General features: G+C 41.2%; 1 protein-coding gene across 1 annotated transcript; it reads left to right on the top strand.

The window, feature by feature from the left end:
• Window positions 1–1,416: 1,416 nt before the first annotated feature.
• LOC150052427 (solute carrier family 22 member 19-like) lies at window positions 1,417–18,463 on the top strand. The gene is made up of 10 exons (XM_090347476.1): window positions 1,417–1,895; window positions 2,304–2,407; window positions 5,890–6,044; window positions 6,140–6,308; window positions 7,359–7,482; window positions 11,533–11,648; window positions 12,883–13,097; window positions 14,778–14,886; window positions 16,158–16,361; window positions 17,917–18,463. The coding sequence occupies exons 1-10, from the start codon at window positions 1,494–1,496 to the stop codon at window positions 17,975–17,977; spliced, it is 1,659 nt and encodes a 552-aa protein (XP_090203602.1). The 5' UTR covers window positions 1,417–1,493; the 3' UTR covers window positions 17,978–18,463.
• Window positions 18,464–21,083: the final 2,620 nt, after the last annotated feature.

The raw sequence follows: 21,083 nt of genomic DNA, 5'->3' as shown, positions 1-21,083 counted from the left end.
TGGACTCCTTTGATAAAGTTCAGAACTTATAGGCAAAATGCTTATTCTCAACTTCCTTGAAGGCATAATTATTAACAGATGTTTTAGTCTTCATCAATGTGACATTTGCTGCCATATTTTATTTTCAGTTCTTTCATTCCATACTGTATTGTAGTGATGTACAATATATCCTTGCAGATATGTAAGCATATATACACATATATAAACCTACGTATATAGCGAAGATATGGAACCAACCCAGATGCCCCTCAGTTGATGAGTGGATCCACAAGATGTGGTATTTATATGCAATGGAATTCTATGCTGTTGTCAGAAAGAATGACATTGCCCCATTTGTAAAGAACTGGAAAGACTTAGAAAAAATCCTTTTTTTTTTTTTTGCCAGTCCTGGGCTTGAGCTCAGGGCCTGAGCCCTGTCCTTGGACTTTCTCAAGGCTGGAGCTCTACCACTTGAGCCTCAGCACCACTTCTGGCTTTTTTCTATGTATGTGGTACCAAGGAATCGAACCCGGGTCTTCGTGCATGCTAGGCAAGCACTTTAACCACTAGGCCAAACTCCCGGCCCGAAAAAATCCTTTTAAGTGAAGTAAGCCAGACTCAAAGGAACATAAGCTCAGTGGTTTCCCTCATTTGTCATAATCAGTAGAAACCTTGGGCTCTCCTAGCAGAAATTTACAACAGAACAAAACCTAGATACATAAGGCCATATAGTATGATGCTAAATGAAAGGACCTCCAGGATATAGAAACAAAAGTCATATAATGAGTGAATGTTGTCCCTAGTGTACTATGTTATCTCTCATCTCTTTTGCTGTCCCTTGGTTATCTCATATTGTTACAGTATTCTACCTTGTTATCTGATATATTGTATATATGCATATTTGGTTATTTGAAGTCAGATAGGGAAGGGGGGAAAACAAGATCAGGGGCGGGGGTGGGGGGAGGAAAATGGCGACCAAGACATGAGGAAGGGTATCAATGTCTGTGAAGTAATGCACCTTCTATCGGGTGAATATAATGTAACCCTTCTATTAATCACAATAAAAATATATGAAAAAATAAATAAACCTACATATATACACCTTTAAATACAAATATATTCAAGATACTTATAATAGAAGAGTAGATTATTTATGTACTTATTTCTTACTCACTGATTTAGAAGCTCCTTAAATAGAAATTGTCCTTTCCACTGAAAAATTCCAATCCTCTGTAGCATCTCTTCTCTGACTTGTTTTCCTCTAACCTAGAGTTCAATGTCCGCTGTTGAATGCGAGACATAACCTGGTATAACATTTAACTGATTTTACAAAAGGCAAATCAGCAGAAAGTTCTGACAAATGGCTTTAAGAACAACAGCAGGCCAGCTGGCACCAAATCACTAGAGCACACTATTTCTACGCCCTGTGTATCTGGTGGAAATGTCACGTTCTTTGCTTTGAGTATACAGATTTGATCATTTTGCCTCCTTTTGGGAATAGTCATTTGTATTCGATGGCTTTTCAGGAAATTCTGGATCAAGTTGGCAGCCTGGGGAGATTCCAGATCCTGCAGATAGCTTTCCTCACCATCTTCTCCAGCATAACGTTCTGTCATATCACACTGGAGAACTTCACGGCCGCCACCCCTGAGCACCGCTGCTGGGTGCACGTCCTCGACAACGACACTGTGTCTGACAATGGCACTGGCATCCTCAGCCAACAGGACCTGCTGAGAATCTCCATCCCGCTGGACTCCAACCTCAGGCCAGAGAGGTGCCGCCGCTTCGTCCACCCCCAGTGGCAGCTCCTCCAGATGAATAAGACCTCGGGGAACGCGAGCGAGGCCGAAACAGAGCCCTGCTTGGACGGCTGGGTGTATGACCACAGCTCTTTCCTCTCCACCACCGTGACCAAGGTAGGAAGCTTCATTTTCCTCTTGCCAGGTCAGGATTTGGGGGTTTAGATTCTCTAGGAATCTGCTTTAAATTCTGAAGTGGAGTTATGGATCAAGTGGTAGAGCATTAGCCTTGAGCAAAAAAAAGCTCAAGGATAGTGCCCAGTCCCTGAGTTCAAGCCCCAAGACTGGCAGCAACAACAAGACTCATTCGTATAACCTACAGAATTCAAAGCAGATTCCTAGAGAAAGTTATGTTCTCGTTAAGACCTGGATGGTAGCAGATGGGTCATGTTGAAAGGAATACTGATAGATGGGGCAAGAGAGTACGCTGATGAAACATGAACCTTGTTGGTCATGTTAGGGAATGTTGCTCAGTTCCGCTGAGAGATTAGTAACTGCTTTTGTGCTCGTTTCCTTCTCTTTCAGTGGGGCCTGGTATGTAACTCGCAATCTCTGAATTCAATAAGTAAATTCTTAACCATGACTGGGATGTTGATAGGAAATTTAGTTTCCGGCTATTTAACAGACAGGTGAGTATCTAGGACACAGTTCTCTCTACTAGTAGGTTTTTTTTTTTAATGAATCTGCCATTTGTTATTAAGTTGTTTTTCACAATTACACTGTCCCAAATGTACTGATAGCTTCAGAGATTTGTAAACATAAATGGGAATTTTCAGTCAGTGTCCTAAGTAGTATTTTTCAAAATAGCATACTGTATACAGGGCACAAATATGTCATTTCTATAATAAGTGAGAATGTTTCTAGAAAAGAATTAGAAAGAAGTTGCTACAACATGAGGTTTTGAAAGATAAGAAAGTTACCTATTGGACTATTTCTGGGTACCAGTGGCTCATGCCTGTAATTCTAAATATTCAGGAGCCTGAGTTCTGAGGATCATTGTTTGAAGTCAGCCTGGGAAGGAAAGTCCATGAGACACTTATCTCCAGCTAACCACCAAAAGGCCAAGTGGTAGAGCACTAGCCTTGAACTAAAAAAGGAAAAAAAAACCTCAGGGCCAGGAATTTGGCCTAATGGTAGAGTGCTTGTCCAGCATGCACAAAGACCAGGGTTCCATTCCTTGGTACTGCATACATAGAAAAAAGCCAGAAGTGCCAAGTGCGGTGACTCACACTTGTAATCACATTCATCCTATTAAAATATACTGAAATGGAAAACAGCATTGTCTCCCTTGGTCAACGGCACCACGCTGAGTTCCTCCTGGCACCACCCTGGTCCCTAGGAGTTGGTCAAGATTAAGCTGTAGTGGCTCAAACATGGAAGGTATAATGCAATATGCTATCATGGAGTACATGGCAATATGTCATTGCTGGTGTGCTGGGAACTTATGTCAGTCACCCTCCTATAAATTTGCTTTTATCAGAGCAGCTTTCTAAATAATACAATGAGAACTTATGGTAAAAGAATTTAGATCCCAAGCTGGGGGGCAGGGGCTCACGCCTATGATCCTAGCTACTCAGGAAGCTGAGATCTGAAGATCAAGGTTCAAAGCCAGCCTGGGCAATACATAAGCCAAGAGATGTTTATCTCCAATTAATCACTGGAAAACAGGAAATGGGGCTATGGCTCAAGGGTAGAATGGTAGCCTTGAGCTGAGGAGCTCATGGACAGCCCCCAGGCCAGAGTTCAAGCCACATGACACCCCTCCCCCCAAAAAATCTATTCCGTAGAATTATCCTTTTTCCTTTAATTCTCTATTTTTGTGTATTTTGAATAATTTTATTGGTAATAATGAAAACTTGACTTTGTGGCATATAAGTTATTTCATTTAATCTCAGCTAAATCTTTAAATTAATGTATTTTTATTATGGCAGTGAAGTTTTGAGACATAGTCTCATAATACAAGCCACATTGCCTTGAATTCATGATTGTCCTCCTTCAGGTTCTTGGGTACTTAGAGTAAAGCTAATGCATTCATTTTAAAATCTCTCTTTAGAATGGCTCCTCCAATCATCCTAGTCTTATAATTTGTTTGTATAGTATGTTTGTTGTTCATTGAGTTTCAGTTAGCCAGTAACATTAGCAAGTTTCAAATATTTATTTCAAATCCTCACTGAAGTTCTACTCTTCACGTGTCAAATGCACGTGCTTGTATTTGCTGTATCATCTCATTTTTATTGGTTTGCTCTTGCATCCCCTCCTGTGTGCTTTCTCTTTTAGTTCTACAGGTATGTATCCTATCATGTGCAAATTGAAGAAAGGCTCATATACCCCTAGAACAAAGCATTTGGGGTGAATATACATAATACATTAGAAGTCCAAAAGATTTGGATTATTAGGACAGTGACAAGTTGTCTGATGGCCCGGGCACTGCTTATAATCCTAGCTGCTCAAGTATCTGGGGCCTGGAGGATTGCAGTTGATCTGGAGACGTAAACTTCCTCTCCAAAAATGTGTGCACACCGCTAGTCTAGGGAATATGGTTCAAGAGGTACAGCACCAGACCAGCAAGCACAAGGCCTCAAGTGAAAACAACAGTGCTACCAAAAAAGACAGTTGTCATATATGTGTATGAAGGGATGAAGTCACACATATGACTAAGTGAAACATGTGTTGAAAAGTCTCTGAGACAAAAAATACTCTGAGACCTTAAGCTAACACATCGGGGTATCTCTAGTTTCAAAAATGGTTTATTCCACAACACACAGGTGGCCCGCCCCCTGTAATCCTGGCTACTTAGGAGGCTGAGGTCTGAGGATTACAGTTCCATGCCAGCCTGGAAAAGTCTGTGAGTCTCCTTTCTCCATTAACCACCAGAAAACCAGAAGTGGTGCTGTGGCTCAGAGTCATAGAGTGCTAGCCTTGAGCGAAAAAGCTCGGGAATAGACCCAGGCCCTAAGTTCAAGCCCCATAATCAACAAGAAAAATATCTTTTTTTCAGTCTTCAAGGAGTGCTTTATTAAAAATCATCACAGAAAAAAAGAACTTCAGGCATTCCGAGAAATATGGGTCAAGAGCTTCCTCTTGAGCAAGTGCCACTATGTCTTTAGGATACATATTTGTGTCTATATTTGTACTTGGGGTTCATATTCAGAGCCAATGTCTGGTGCTCACCACTGGATGGCTTTGCCATGTCACTGAGTTTCTCTTTGGAATTGGACAGCCAAATAGCTACAAATTGCTTGCCAGAAAAAAAAAAGGCAAAAAGTATATAGGATCTTGTCCAGAAGTCTTGTAGAAATAGGAGCTCCAGTTTTCTGTTTGTTTCTTAAGTCTTTTCCCTTTGTATGGCTTCATTCTCCATCTTTCTTGGCTCATTCAGTTGAGAACTTTCTACAAGTTCTATTTCAACTAGGTCTTTTTTACATCCTGTACTTGAAAGTGGTGTGCTAGCCAACGCATGGAATCTAAATCCAGCCGTGGGTGCTTCTTACAGCACCCATCAGCAAATTCTCCATATTGTTTCCCCAGTGTCCCCATTGCTTTGGTTAAGAAATGTACAGTCTTAGAGCCCCAGCATCTGATTTTGAAACTTTTTTTTTTCGATCAGTTCTAGATCCAACTCAAGGCCTGGTCTCTGAGCTCTTTTGCTCAAGGCTAGTGCTCTACCACTTTGAGCCATCCTCTGCTTCTGGTTTTTAAGTGGTTAATTGGAGATAAGAGTCTCATGGACTTTCCTTCCCAGGCTTACTTCAAACCATGATCCTCAGATCTCAGCCTCCTGACTAGCTAGAATTACAGGTGTGAGCTACTAACACTTGGCTTTATACTTTATATATTATGTAGACTCTCTGCTAGGCTATCTTTGTTTATTTAAATACATTTATTAAATATACTAAAAGTTCCAGAATTGAAACTTGTCTTCCATAGTTTGAATTTGGAACAAAACTACCAGTTAATAATGGGAGAAACATCTGTGGTATACACAGGTCTATAAACATGGAGAATGGCTTTTGAGACTATCTGCTGTTGATTATTTCGAACTATTTGTAGTTTTGAGACACTTCCTCTGTGTTGGTTTATGTGACGGTTGCTCTTGTTCCCGCCCTCTGAGGTTTGGAAGGAGGCTCATTCTCCTCGGCTGCTTTCTGATGCTGGCCATTGCTGACACATGCGCAGCCTTGGTCCCCACCTTCCTCCTGTACTGTGCCCTGCGCTTCCTGGCCGGAATGTCCACCACAGGCATCTTGACCAACAGCACTGTGCTCAGTAAGTGAGGCTTCCCCTCATTCTCCTAGCCTTGAACGTGACGTGAATCCTCTACCTTGGTGTGGGATGAAAACTCAGCTTGTGCTGTCTTTCAGTTGTAGAGTGGACAAAACCCAAATTCCAAGCCATGGCGATGACGCTTTCATTCTGTTCTGCTAGCGTAGGACAAATATTATTGGGAGGCCTGGCTTATTTTGTTCAAAATTGGCGCCATCTTCAGCTGGCACTGTCTATACCCATGTTTTTCTTACTTCTATTTACAAGGTATGAGCTTTCTTCCTCTTTTCTTTTAAGGGATCCTGGGATGAGAGGCACAAGAAATTCATTTGAATTCTTGATCAACATCTGATAATGTATCTTCTGTGTACCTGTATCTAACCTGTTCCTGCTTACCATCCTAGCATCTCAGGAGGCTGAGAAGATTACAGTTTAAAAACCAACATAGAGGGCTGGGAGTTTGGCCTAGTGGTAGAGTGCTTGCCTAGCATGCACAAAGACCTGGGTTCGATTCCTCGGTACCCCATACATAGAAAAAAAGCTGGAAGTGGTGCTGAGGCTCAAGTGGTAGAGCTCTAGCTTTGAGAAAGTCCAAGGACAGTGCTCAGGCCCTGAGTTCAAGCCCAGGACTGGCAAAAAAAAAAAAAAAAAAAAAAAAAAACCTAGACAGGAAAGTCTGTGAGATTCTCATCTCCAATTAGCCACCAAAAAGCCAGAAATAGAGTTCTGGCTCAAGTGGTAGTATTAGCCTTGAACAAAAAAAGCTCTGAGACAGTGCCCAGGTGCTGAGTTGAAACACAGAACCAGCACTGTAAATAAACAAGTAAGGAAGGAAGGAAAATAAATAAGAAAGACTCAAGGCCTATCAAGGGCCATGGTGTTAGGACAGAAGGGCCTGTTAGGAATTACCTTCATAGGTGATTATAGACTAAATTAGTATAGTAAGAAGAATCCAAACAGCAAGTACCTCTAGTTTACTCATCCATTGTGGCATTTACATGCACCACATCTACAAGTTTTGTCATTTTCTACCCTCATTGAAACTGAGGCACATTTAGCTAGTTTGTGTGGCCAGAAACCATCAGAGCTGCTAAGATCAGGAGTGGTTACAATCCCACATGAGATACTTAGGGGAAAAAATTATTTGGGGATCCTCATTTTAAGAAAAAGAACACGCTATGAATAAATATGTCTCATGTCCTTACCACTGATTACATCTGTAAGTAATAACATGAAGGAGAAAGAATCCAAGGGTTAAAGGTGGAGTGGACAGGAGTGTGTGAGGTTGGCTGCACTTCCATCGTCGTCTTTGATCAGGTGGCTGGCAGAGTCTGCGCGGTGGCTGATTCTGACCAACAGATACCAGGAAGGCTTACAGGAGCTGCAGAGAGCTGCGCGCATAAATGGAGTGAAGAATTATAAAGACACACTAACCATGGAGGTGAGCGGGATGGACAGCAGTGCTTATGAGGCAGAGGGAGGAGTTGCCTTAAGCTGACCTAAATACACTGTGTGTGTGTGTGTGTGTGTGTGTGTGTGTGCGCGTGCGCTATATATGTATTTATAGGTGTTGGTGTCTAAAAGTGAAATATGCTAAACGCATTGGACACCTATCATTATCCATTGACTTACTTTCCCCTTTTCCCCCTTGAATTTATTTCATAAAAGTTCCTCCATAGAATTTTATCCCTGTGTTTATTTAACTTGTTTTTGTTAAAGTTTGAATTTATATACGTTTGTTGGAGGAGGAGGTTTCATTGCAGTATCTCCATGTATGCAGAGTGTACTCTGAGCAACTCCACCCCCTCCACTATAATTCACGTGTGTGTGTGTGTGTGTGCGTGTGTGTTTGTGTGTATGTGTACCTGTGCAAGGACTGGAACTCAGGTCCTGGGAACTGTCCCTGAACTTTTCTGTTCATAGATAGCATTCTATCTGAACCACAGCTCCAACCTCCAGCTATTTTTGGAGTGGTTAATTGAAGATAATAATGTCATAGACTCTCCTTCCCAGGCTATCTTCAAAACAACAATCCCCAGCTCTCAAACTCTTAGGTAGCTAAGATTATAAGCATGAGCCACTGCCACTGGTTCCCAATTCTCTTTACAGTCCATTATATGTGGCTCAGAATTTTCTTTCTTTCTTATTTTTTTGGGGGGGTCATGGGGCTTGAACTTGACCTAGGCACTATCCCTGAGCTCTTCAGCTCAAGGCTACCCCCCTACCCCTGGGCCTGGGCACTGTCCCTGAGCTCTTCAGCTCAAGGCTACTGCCCTACCCTTGAGCCAGGCCCCACTTCCTATTTTCTACAGGTTAACTGGAGATAAGTTTCAGGTCCTTCTGTGCCTGGGCTGGCTTTGAACCTTGACCCTCAGATCTCAGCCTTCTTAGTAGCTAGGATTACAGGCATGAGCCACTGAGCCTGGCAGAATTTTCCTTTTAATTGAAAGAAGCTTTGTATTTTGGGGGGTTGGTTGTTGGACTTGAACTCTAGGCCTGGGCACTGTCCCTGAGCTCTTCAACTCAAGGCTATCACTCTACCACATTGAGCTACTTCCAGTTTTCTGGTGGATAATTGGAGATAAGAGACTCATGGACTTCCATGCCCAGGGAGGGTGAGATCTGAGGATCACGATTCAAAGCCAGCCCAATGTGCCTGGCACATTGTATGTTTTTATTAACACAGTATGTTTTGGAATATATATTTTGCCATTGCAAATATATGCATATATCTAGATATATAATTTCACCATGCACATATATATGCCATTATATATAAGTGTATAATAGAATGGCTTGAGCTAGATAATTAACAAATGCATTATTCACATATCTTTTTATTCTATATTTCTTACAAATATAGCGTGTTATCATTGGTGATACTCATTATAAAACAGATTTCTTGAAATTTATTTCTCTTATCTTCCTATCATTATGTATACTTTGACTGGTCTGCCTTTCTCTTTTCCTCTCCTTAACACTCACCATAATCTGTGAAACAGCACAATACTCTCTGATGCTTTTGTCTGTGTTGTGTCGGTACCAAGCCTTGAACTCAAGGTCTCTCTCTTGCTTGGTTTTTTTCATTCATGACTGATGTTTCCACCATTAGATAAGAGTCTCCCAAGTTTCTATGGCCGGTTGGCATTGAACTTCAATTCTTAGTATCAGCTAAGTTTATGTCATGAGCAGTGAAGACTGGCAATAGTCTTTACTTCTTACGGATCAGTCTTTGGGGGGGTACCATGGATGAATGAGTTTGTGTGGTATTTGTCTTTCTGTACTGGGTTCATTTTACCCAGGCTAATCCATCTTGTTAGAAGTGACAGAATCTCATTCTTTCATGTAGATAAATACTACCGCATTTTGGGTATATATTTAATACACATAATCAGCCAAACACCACAGCTTAGGAACACATTAAAATATCAGTTGTTTGTGCTCAATAGTTCAAGGCCGTCTGGACGTCCACTGCCACCTCCACAAATGCTGACAGAATATGACACAGGCTTCCAGAAGAAGGTGGAGGGCTAGAGAGCTGGCAATACCAGAGCTTTGTTTGCTCCTCCAGAAATACAAAGCTTTAACCTAGAAATAAAGCTCAGGTGGCTAGCAGAGCAAGGCAAGCCGTCAGAGCCTAGTGCCAACCAGAAAATATCAAAACTTATAACTCAGGAAGAGGAGAAAAATCAGCAGCAACAAATAACAAGTCCACCTAGCCAGGTCCCAGTCCAGCCTACAGCTCTGTAGGGACCACAGCCTTGGGCAGCCGTCTACACAGTAAAGAATCCCATTCGGGACAAAACCACACTCAGTGCTCTTTGCCTGACTTCTGCAGCTGAACCCCTTCGTACATCACCTGTAATTACACTTCGGGACACTTGTTGCCATGAGCAGCTCACAGAGGGCAGTAGGCTCCACTTTGAGCAGCTCTCCCAGCAACTCTGAGGCCAAGCTACACCGAGAAAACCTCTCAGACGAAACCCAGAAAGAACACCAAACACCAGGAACAAGTCACAGCCAAGGATCAAAATTCAAGAGCAATCAAGACAACATGCCATTCTCAAAACCACTCAGGGAAGGACTCTAGTGGGAGAATAAAGAATCATTAAAGAGGGCCGGGAGTTTGGCCTAGTGGTAGAGTGCTTGCCTAGCATGCACGAAGACCCTGGTTCAATTCCTTGGTACCACATATACATAGAAAAAGGCAGAAGTAGTGCTGACGTTCAAGTGGTAGAGCTCTAGCCTTGAGAAAGCCTAAGGACAGTGCTCAGGCCCTGAATTCAAGGCCCAGGACTGCCAAAAAAAAAAAAGAATCATTAAAGCAATGATGGGAGAATTGACAGATAAAATAAAAGAGCAGATCCAAAAATAAGTAGAAGAATACAGACAAAAAATGATGAAGAAAATGCAAAGCATACAACATGAAGGAAATGTTACATACCTCAATGAAGCCAATGAAAAGCAAAAGGAGTGCCCTGAGAACTGACATCAACAAAGAGCCAGGAGATAGGAAAGGCTCTATATTCCTATTGCAAAGTACAGTTGAAAGCATAGGCTCTAGAAGAAGTGCAGTAGAAAACAGGAATATCAAGAGGGTATTTGAGGATAAAGCAGAGGAATTAGAACAAAAAAAAATCAAAGCATGGAAAAAAAAATATTCAACACATGCCAAAGGGACATCCAAGAACTGGCAGTGTCAGCCAAAAGAAAAAAAAATCTATGCATCCTTGGGATAAATGAGGGCGACTTATTCAACACTAAAAGCACTGAAAACATATTTAACAAAGTAAAAACAGAAAACATCCTCAGTCTCAAGAGAGAGAATCTTACCCACCTGACAGAGGTACGTTGAACTCCTAGCAAAAAAGTCCTGAGAAGAAATGCCTCTAGATACATTTTTGTGAAAACTTTAACTTAGGGGGGAAAAAAAGGAATTAGGAAATGGGAGGGAGTAAACGAAGGGGTGACAGTGTCCATAAAGAAATGTACTTGTTAGACTATATTGAATTTTACCAGAAAATCATAGAGACATCCAGGCACAAAGAACAAAAGAAAGGTTTATTGCCAGCAAAAGAACCATCAGGGACAACTCCCAGGCCCAGAGTTCAAGCTTCATGATCCACAAAAAAAAACTGTACATAAAATCAATGAAGCAAAAAGCTTGTTCTTAGGGGAAAAATGACAGACAACTAGCTAAACTGATGAAAAAAAGACTCAGATCAACATAGTTAGAGATGCCAAAGCAAACACGAGAAAACATCCAAGAAATTCAAAACGTTAGAAAGGACGACTTTCAAAACCTATACTCAAATAAGATGGAACATCTAGTAGACATGGAAAAATTCCTAGAGACATACAAAGTGCACAAGCTGAATCAAGAACATATCACATAACATAATTCAATGAGATTAAGGAAGTCATCGGGTTCCAGTGGATACCCACTTGACTTCTTTAAGATTTTTTTTTCTTGTTGTTGTTATTGTTGAAGGTGGTGAGAGCCACCATGAAGGAAGAGCTAGAAGTGACAAAGACAAAACCTTCTCTGAGAGACCTGTTCCGGGCTCCCACTCTGCGTGTACGGATCTGCCTCCTGGCCTTTGTGAGGTAGGATTCCCATTGTCCCCATTTCAAGAAGTATGATTCTTATGGGTTATTTCCAATGGTTAAATATTTGGGAGTGGTAGATCTAGAGGTAAAAGACAGCATAGACATGCACATGTATCCAGACATGTATCCAGAGGGTTTTGAAAACACTGATACAGTGTTGATATTTATCACACACCCCAGCCAGACTCTTCATCAGAGACTCAACACTGAGAATTTGCATCATGGTACAGATTTGGGCTCTATGTGTCTCCATTTGTTTATTTCTATTACCAGAAGTAAATATTCAAACACTAAAGCTCATGAAAAGATGTAGCTTCAGTCTGGTAATGTGGCTTAGTGGTAGAGTGCTTGCCTAGCATGGGATCAATTCCTCAGAACCACATACCCAGAAAAAGCCAGAAGTGATGCTGTGGCTCAAGTGGTAGAAAGCTAGCCTTGAGTAAAAGAAGCTCAGGCACAGTGCCCAGACTGCTCCTGAGTTCAAGCTAAATAAATAAATAAATGAGAGATGTAGCTTCATATGCAGAAACTAGATCTAAAATAGCCCCAGGGGAAATGATAAATTATACAGGAAGGACTCTGGGCATTGACACACCGGGAGGCCAAAGGCAGATACCGTAAGGTGCAATGCCTATGTGCTTCTGATCATATAAAATAATATTTATTGAAATGAACACTAGGAAATGGGCACAAGAGGGTTTTTTTTTCTTCTTTGCTGTTGTTTTCGTTTTCTTTTTGTCACGTCTTTTCATTTGTCTGTCTTTGGGAAGGTAAGGAGAAATGCAGGGACAGAGAGAGAACCAATGCAGCAGTGGCTCTCATTAGACATTATGGTGAAAATGAACTATACAGTTTGTGGGAGGGGATGGGAAGGGTGATATGTAACTACTCTTCCATTATCTTTATAATAACAATAAAGAAGAGATGCGGCTTAACAAATCACTATCTACATAAAGTTAAATCTTTCACTTAGAAGGTCTAGGAAAAACTAAAACCCTAAAAAGAATAGCTCATTATGTGTCTTCAGCACTACTCTTTGCCCTCCAAAATGGTCAGAAGTATTAGTGGGCTTACTTTATAATGATTTTAATATAATCAATTATAAGAGAATACTATGGAAAGCAAGTGTCCCTTCCTATTTTAATGACTAAACTACCTGCGCCAATGATGCTGTAATCTGTAGAACTCTCTAACCCTTACAACATGTGTTTTTCCTCTCTGTTCACTACAGATGTACAACATGGATATCCACTTTCGGGCTATTACTCAACATCCAGTACCTGAGCAGTAATATTTTTCTGCTTCAGGTTCTCCTCGGTGTACTGGTCATTCCAGCCAATTGTACATCATTGCTTACACTGAATTATCTGGGCCGTCGAATAAGTCAATTGATTTTCATGTCCTTGGTGGGCATCTCCATTCTGGCTACCATCTTTGTGCCTCAGGGTGAGGAAGAACACACAGAGTGGAAAATAAATACCTTTTTTTTCTGACAGTTCCCTGAGGCCAATCTGGGCCTTGAGGATACATTCTGACATTAAGGTACTTGGAGAAAAGCCCAAAGTCAGGATTTTTTGTTGTTGTTGTTCAGAGATGTGATTGTATTCGTTACGCTTGAAAAGCATGCCCTCTATTTCCAAGCCACTCTAGGAAAGCAGTGGATCATATGCTCATTGCCAACCACATTGTATAGCAAGCATGTTGAGCCTAGCCCTTGTGTTTGTGTCCTATTCAGATCAGACTATGCTGTCATTTGCTCTTTTCAGCTTTGTCCTCAGTGGCTATAGTTCCTGAGCGCTAAACATCCACTTATGAATCACATATTAGGTTATGACAAATGCAAATTTGCAGGACAATAAGCATTCCAAGCAGGGTGCTGAAGGTTCGTGCCTGTAATCCTAGCTACTTAAGAGGCTGGGGTTCAAAGCCAGCCCAGGCAGGAAAATCCATAAGACTCTTATCTCCTATTAACCACCAGAAAGCAGAATGGTGCTATGGCTCGACGTGATAGAATGCTAGACTTTAACAAAAAGAGCTCAGGGGCAGTACCCAGGCCCTGAGTTTAAGTCCCACACTGACGAGAGAGAGAGAGAGAGAGAGAGAGAGAGGAAAAGAAAAACATATTCTTTGTTGTTAGATGAAGAAGAATGCAGAAGTCATAATATATTAATCACTAAGACTCTTAGAATCAGTCCCACAAAATGCAATAGACCTATGTTTATGTCTATGGGGACAGCACATGCTTTTCTAAATTTGCAGTATAATTGTGTGTTTGCAATATACCAAATTGAGGGGCTCAAGTCTTTTTGTCAGCAGGGACATCTTCTTCTTTACTTCAGAGTCTATTCCAGTATTTTAAACTCTCTTGTGACTTTTTTTTTTTTGCCAGTCCTGGGCTTGAACTCAAGGCCTGAACACTCTCCTTGGGCTTTCTCAAGGCTAGTGCTCTATCACTTGAGCCACAGCACCACTTCAAGCTTTTTCTGTGTATGTGTTACCAAGGAATCGAACCCCGGTCTTCATGCATGCTAGGCAAGCACTCTACCACTAGGCCTAACTCCTGGCCCTTAAGACTTTTTTTAAATTAAACAGAAAACGGACTCTATGAATTTCCCTTCAGTTGTTTACAAAATCTGACATTGTTTCCTAAAAGAGGAATTCTTATTCTTAGGTTTTGAGACTCAATCTTGAGGTTTCTCTCAATTGCCCATATGTGTCAGATTCCTCTAATATTAGCCCTGTGGTAATAATGTACTTCGACCATGGCTTTAAAATCCTAGAGTATTTGGATACAGCTTAGTAATTTCCCATGATGCTTCTACATTCTGCTTGAAGGGGCAATGCAGGACAGAAAAAAAAAATCAAAGTGAACTCCTGAATTCGCCACACTTTCCTTCCTTTGACAAATGTCAGAGATAGAAGAAGAATGAATAGAATTATTCAGAGTCCTTTATTCATTAAAACCCAAAATGTATTGTTAAGTCGTGTTTCTGCCTCTTTTCCGTTTCTTTACTATGTATGTCGCATGTGTCCACCATTCCATGAAGGTCGTTTTCCATTAGGGGTGTGGAGAATGCTGAGCACAACATCTCAGACTTCCTGACTCTCCCTGGTCTTCCTCTCCAGAAATGCAGACCCTCCGCCTGCTTCTGTCAACGTTGGGAGGAGGACTGGGGTTTGCTTCTGTGAATGGGGCTCTGACCCACGCAAACGAACTTATCCCCACCATAATCAGGTATAAAACTGTCGGGGTTTTTAGTCCTTGGTCCCTCAGGAGGGATAGAGAGAACACGCCGCGACCAGGATGAACCGAGAAAGGAGAGGGTGGACTAACCACCTGCACCCAGCCCTCCCTGGCTGGAGGACAATCAGACGCGTCAGGGAGACCCGTCAAGGCAGGAACTCATTTATTGAGGAAGTCCATTCAGCTAATCTAGGGTGCAGGAGCCTATCAGCCCATAGGTGGGCAGGGTAGGGTGGTCCACGTGTTTACTCTCACTATAGGTCTCAGCAGAGAGTGATAAAGCAATAACACATTCGTACCCAATGGTAATCAAGTCTCAGCAGAAAGTGATTCACAATACGGACCCTATAGCTCAAAGTTAGGCATGGCGCTCATACATGACAGCTCATTTCTTTTTTTTCATATATTTTTATTGTAATTAATAGAAGGGTTACATTATATTTGCCAGCTAGAAGGTACATGAATTCATGTACATTGATACCCTTTCTCATGTCTTGGTCCCCATTTCCCTCTCCCCCACCCCCACCCCTCATCTTGTTTCTCCCCCTTCCCTATCTAATTTCAAATAACCAAATACAAATATATCCAATATATCAGATAACAAAGTAAGATGCTGTAACAATATGAGATAATCAAGGGATAGCAAAAGAGATGAGAGATAACATAGTACGTTAAGGACAACAATCACTCATTATATGGCTTTTGTTTCTATATCCTAGAGGTCCTTTCATTTATGACAGCTCATTTCTTTGTGTGGTTATCCTACTCAGTGATGCAGATTCATGGGCCAGTCTGACCCTGCACTCAGCTCGAACACAAAGCTACATGCACTCCCTGTCAGATCCAACAGCCTGTTCTCAGCTGGAATAAGGAAAGAGGAATAAAAGGACTGAATAGTTATAAATATCCATCCATGTTGATGAAAACAACTGTTACAACTGAAGTTTAGTGACAACTAGGTTTTTCTACAGTACTATTAAAAACCATTATGTCACTAATCTATGCAATCTTTGGACTCACCCAAATGCAAGCACCAAAAATAATATTGTTAAATGCCATCCAAATGTCTGTGTATTTTGTGAACTTAAAAATGATAACCTTAAAAAGCGAAACAAAATAGATCCCAAAATTCAAAAGAATCAGTCTGCAATCTCCATGCATTGCTGTATCCTATAAGTAATGCAAGATGGTAAGTCACATATTTCAAATGCCATGAGGGAAGTTTTAACATTTTCTTTCTGTCTTGTGTTTTGTGGTCTAAGGGCCACAGCTCTAGGCATCATTGGAACTGCAGGTAGCGTGGGGTCCTCGCTGGCTCCCCTGTTCATGATTCTAGCGGTATATTCTGCTCCCTTGCCCTGGATCATCTACGGAGCCTGCTCTATTCTCGGTGGCCTTGGGGTCCTTCTCCTTCCTGAAACCAGGAACCAGCCTCTGCCTGACTCCGTGGAAGATGTGGAAAATGAGTGAGTGAAACTTCTGGCTGTTCCCGGGGAGTTGTATGCTATGGATCTCTAATGAGAAAGGCGAAACACCACCCAGGACCACGGTCTCCCAGGCTGGCAATGGAAAGTTCTTTTCTAGTGGTCAATGTCTCTGGTTTAGGAAGTGTCATATCCATTTCGTCAGTGATTTCCGGTTTCCCATCCATGACATTTTCTAAATTCCACACCAGAACCTGAAGGTGTTACACAAACGTGGATAACACTCTCCAGTCACAAGTATTCCTCAGCTCAGGAGGTGCTGTGAAGATGCCTGGAGCTCCCAATTTCTGTAGATTTTCAGGGCTGCCCTGGAACTGAAGAACTTGGGAGAGACTGGATCCAGGTCGTTGAGGGCCTTCAACAGATGACACTGTAACTGATGGGAAAGACCCCTATTCTGTTGCCTGTGATATTCACTGTGAATGAGGATATTTTCAAAAGATAACAAAGGAGTGGTAAGGAAGGTGCTGTGGCTCAGGATGTAGGGTGGTAGCCTTGAGCTGAAGGGCTCAGGGATAGCGCCTGGGCCCAGAGTTCAAGTCCCAAGACCCATAAAAAAAAGAGTGATAAATAATGGTATTTCAATATGAAAAGGAGGACGGGGAGTTTGGCCTAGTGGTAGAGTGCTTGCCTAGCATGCACTAAGACCCGGGTTCCATTCCTCGGTACCACATACATAGAAAAAAGCCAGAAGTGGTGCTGAGGCTCAAGTGGTAGAGCTCTAGCCTTGAGAAAGTCCAAGGACAGTGCTCAGGCCCTGAGCTCAAGCCCAGGACTGGCAAAAAATAAATAAATAAATAATATGAAGAGGAATTGGGAGGATTTTAAAACTTTGGTATATCTTCCTTTTCCCAAAACAAACCCCTTTAGAGAATGCCATGATGTATAAAAGATTGCAGTAAATAACTACATGTGTGTATGTGTGTGATACAAATATACATATAAGTAATATAGAAAAGTTGTATAGTTTAGCATATGAATATATTTATCAAGACTGCCTTCCTAAAGACATTCAGAGAGATGATTGGTCTCACATCTTTACACAGGGGTCATGGTTTTGGTCAAAGCAGGCAGGATGAGAGAACAAAAGTTTGCTCTAAAGAATTCAAAAGATGGCTGGGGTATCACATACTCAGAAAAAGCAGGAAGTGGTGCTGTGGCTCTAGTGGCAGGGCTGTTCCATTGAGCAAAAAGTGCCCAAGGACAATGCCCAAGCCCTGAGTTCAAGCATCAGGACTGGCATTTAAAAAAAAGAATGCAAGGGCTGGGAGTTTGGCCTAGTGGTAGAGTGCTTGCCTAGCATGCACTAAGACCCGGGTTCGATTCCTCAGTACCCCACATACATAGCAAAAAGCCGGAAGTGATGCTGAGGCTCAAGTGGTAGAGCTCTAGCCTTGAGAAAGTCCAAGGACAGTGCTCAGGCCCTGAGCTCAAGCCCAGGACTGGCAAAAAAAAAAAAAAAATACAAAAGATATATGCTTTTTGTGTGCCCTTTAATTGATATGTTTCTTTGTTGTTTCTGTTGTATTCTTTTCAGGAGGAAAGGCTCAAGACAAGCAAAGCAGGAAGATATTGCCATCAAAGTAACACAATTTTAAGGAATTCCACTAACTGACCTCTACTGAAAGAACAACATAGGAAAAAATATCAGGACCATATCTAGACATTCATTCTTTTTTTTTTTGTGGATCATGGTACTTGAACTCAGCCTGGTCTGAGCTCTTCAGCTCCAGGCTACCACCCTACCCTTGAGCCAAGCCCTACTTCCTGTTTTCTAGAGGTTAACTGGAGATAAGAGTCTCAGGTCCTTTGGGGCCCAGGCTGGCTTTGAACCTTGATTCTCAGAGCTCAGCCTCCTGAGTAGCTAGGATTACAGGCATGAGCTATCATGCCCAACTCATTCATTTGTGTGAGTGTGTGTGTACGTGTGTGTGTGTATCACACTGAGTCTGTGATACTTCAGCCACAATCAACAAAGTCAAGGAGTATAGATTGAAACCTCTGAAATCCTAAGACTAAAAATAAAGAACAACAAACATGAAGTTGTTGTCATGACTAAATCTAACTGTGCTGATTAGTTGCCTTCCTCCCATGGAGAAAATTGGAAGGGTTTGGGAAATGTCATCTACAGAATCCCTAGAATGTTATAAAATCAGCTTAATGAGCTACCTGGTGGATAGCCAGAAGACCAGAATCCTAATATAAATGCAAAGGGTCTGCTTATGAGATTTCAGATTAGAAGAAGGATTCTATTGGGAATTTGGGCAGTGGTCATTTGTGTTACAGCCTGGCAAAGAATTCGTCTAATTCCTGACACTCTGGGAGAGGCAGATTTTAAAGGTGATGTTGTCATTAATCTAGTACAGGAAATTTCAAGACACCCCACAATTTAGGCTGTGGCATGGTCGCTGTGGCATGGTCTCTGTGGCATGGTCACAGACTGCTTTTCATCAGGCTTATAATGAAAATCAGGAACAAAATGAAGACAGACTTGAAAAAAATTGACAGAGTGTTAGGACTCCTGTACAGTTGGGACTAAGGAAAGCATGGTTTCTGAAAAGAATACTGCCTCTGTGTCCAAGACGCATTATACTCATAAACTGACATGTTGAAAGCCAGGCTCATGCCTGAAATCCCAGCTGCAAAGGAGGCTGAGAACTGCAGATCACGGTTCAAAGCCACCCCTGACACAAAAGTCCATAGACTCTTATCTCTAATTAACAACCCGAAAACTAGAAGTGGAGCTGTGACTTGAATTATAAAGCACTAGCCTTGAGCTGAAATGCTCAAAGACAGTGCCCAGGCCCAGAATTCAAGCCCCATGACCTACAAAAACAGTTTAAAAAGAAAACTTTGTGCTGCTAAAGTCTACACCAATGGAACTAGAGGAGTGCTATGCACTTACTTTTAAAAATAAACTAGTTTTCACTAAGAAAAAACAAAACAAAACCCTCTGCCTCGTGTACTGACATGATGGTGTGTTTTGCCTCACCCTGGCAGGAAGCCAATAAAAACAAGGGTTATGCCCCAAAACTTCTGCAACTATCTCTCAAAACAAATACTTTGTGCCTTTCATTTGTTTATCTGGTATCTTCTTTTTCACCATGATGGGAACCCCTAACTTACTCTGTATTCTATCATTACATCCCATTCAGTGTGTACATCCCATTCAGTGTGTTTTCCTCGGAAAACCTATGCTTAGTAAAATGACAAAGATTTCAGAAATCTTAGAAAAAAGACATCTACTCAGGGTCAAAAGGCTTGAAGGTATCCAAATGAGCATAATTATAAAGAACCCCCATGTCACATCATAGACAAAACATCGACTGTATGACCAATAAAAGAGTATGGAAAGTTGCATGAGAGAAGTGCCAGGTCACAGCCCGCTCAGACTACCAGCAGACTTTTTAAATCTATATCAGCAGTGCATGCAATGATGTACCTTAAGTCCGGAAAGAAAAGAATTGCTAATCTCAAGCAGTAGAGTGCACAAAGACCCGGTTTGATTCCTCAGTATCACATACATAGAAAAAAGCCAGAAATGGTGCTGTAGCTCAAATGATAAAGCTCTAGCCTTGAGAAAGCCCAAGGACAGTGAGCAGGCCCTGAATTCAATCCCCAGGGCTGGCAAATACATACATACATAAATAAATAAATAAATAAATAAATAAATAAACAAACAAACACAAACTGAAGAAGTCATGACCATGTTTCCAGCACTGTAGAAACCCACACATGAAAGAAAAGAATAAACAACTATGAGACCATAGCAAAGAATATCATGGAAATGTATGTAATCGAAGCATCCAGGAAGAATAAAGCATTACAAGAAAATAAAAGTGACAGGAATTATTACACCCCTTTCAGGAATAATACTGTGTGAGACACAGACCAACAACTTAGATGAAAAGGAAGACTGAAGTTGGGAGAGATGAAGAATGATGAGTGGAATGACATTAATCAAAAGGCATTGTGCTCGTGTGCTGAATCGCCGTCCTTGTGAAGAGCTACTTGACGTTGTGAAACTGAAAAAAAGAAGGCTAAATTGTTGCTGTCTGTAAGAAACACATTACTGGCTAAGACATGAACAGATTAGGTGAAATTATGAAATTACATAATGTAAGCAACTGAATCCCTTAAGAAAGCAAGAAGAACTAGTCACACCCACCAAAACTAACTTCAAACCAAAATTAGACAAAAAAAGGAATTTCTTCATTTTCATAAAGGGAAGAATCAAGAGGATAGATAAATAGATAGATTATATAATCTCTATGTATCATATACATACATATATATTATATAATAGAGGTATATATTCAGGTTCAAATGGCTTATAGTTTCCCAAAGAAACATTAAGCAGAAAAGAATCTCCTATGTGACATAATATATACAGATATATATATATGGAGAGAGAGATAAACTACATAGATAGATAGATAGATAGATAGATAGATAGATAGATAGATAGATAGATCATCTATAATATATTTTACAAGCAGTACCAGGGTACTGGCTGGACGTCTTCATGTAAGAGAATGAACTAACTACATCCCTATCTCAAAAACCAAACAAAACTCAACTCAAAATACTTAAAAGATCTTAGCCCAAGATTAGAAGCATTAAGGAAAAGCTAAGTGAAACATTTCAAGACACAGGTACATGCAATGACTTCCCGAATAGCTAAGGACACAATAGCCAAGAACT

The sequence above is a fragment of the Megascapheus bottae genome, chromosome 16, assembly GCF_031878675.1.
Source record: "Megascapheus bottae isolate mThoBot1 chromosome 16, mThoBot2.hap1, whole genome shotgun sequence".
Lineage (NCBI taxonomy): Eukaryota > Metazoa > Chordata > Mammalia > Rodentia > Geomyidae > Megascapheus > Megascapheus bottae.
This window is presented reverse-complemented; position numbering and strand designations above follow the sequence as displayed.

Coding starts and splice junctions, on each gene's coding strand:
- LOC150052427 (XM_090347476.1), top strand. CDS start 1,494: ATGGCTTTTCAGGAAATTCTGGATCAAGTTGGCAGCCTGGGGAGATTC. Junction 7,483..11,532: donor AAGACACACTAACCATGGAG/GTGAGCGGGATG, acceptor TTATTGTTGAAG/GTGGTGAGAGCCACCATGAA. Junction 16,362..17,916: donor GTGGAAGATGTGGAAAATGA/GTGAGTGAAACT, acceptor TATTCTTTTCAG/GAGGAAAGGCTCAAGACAAG.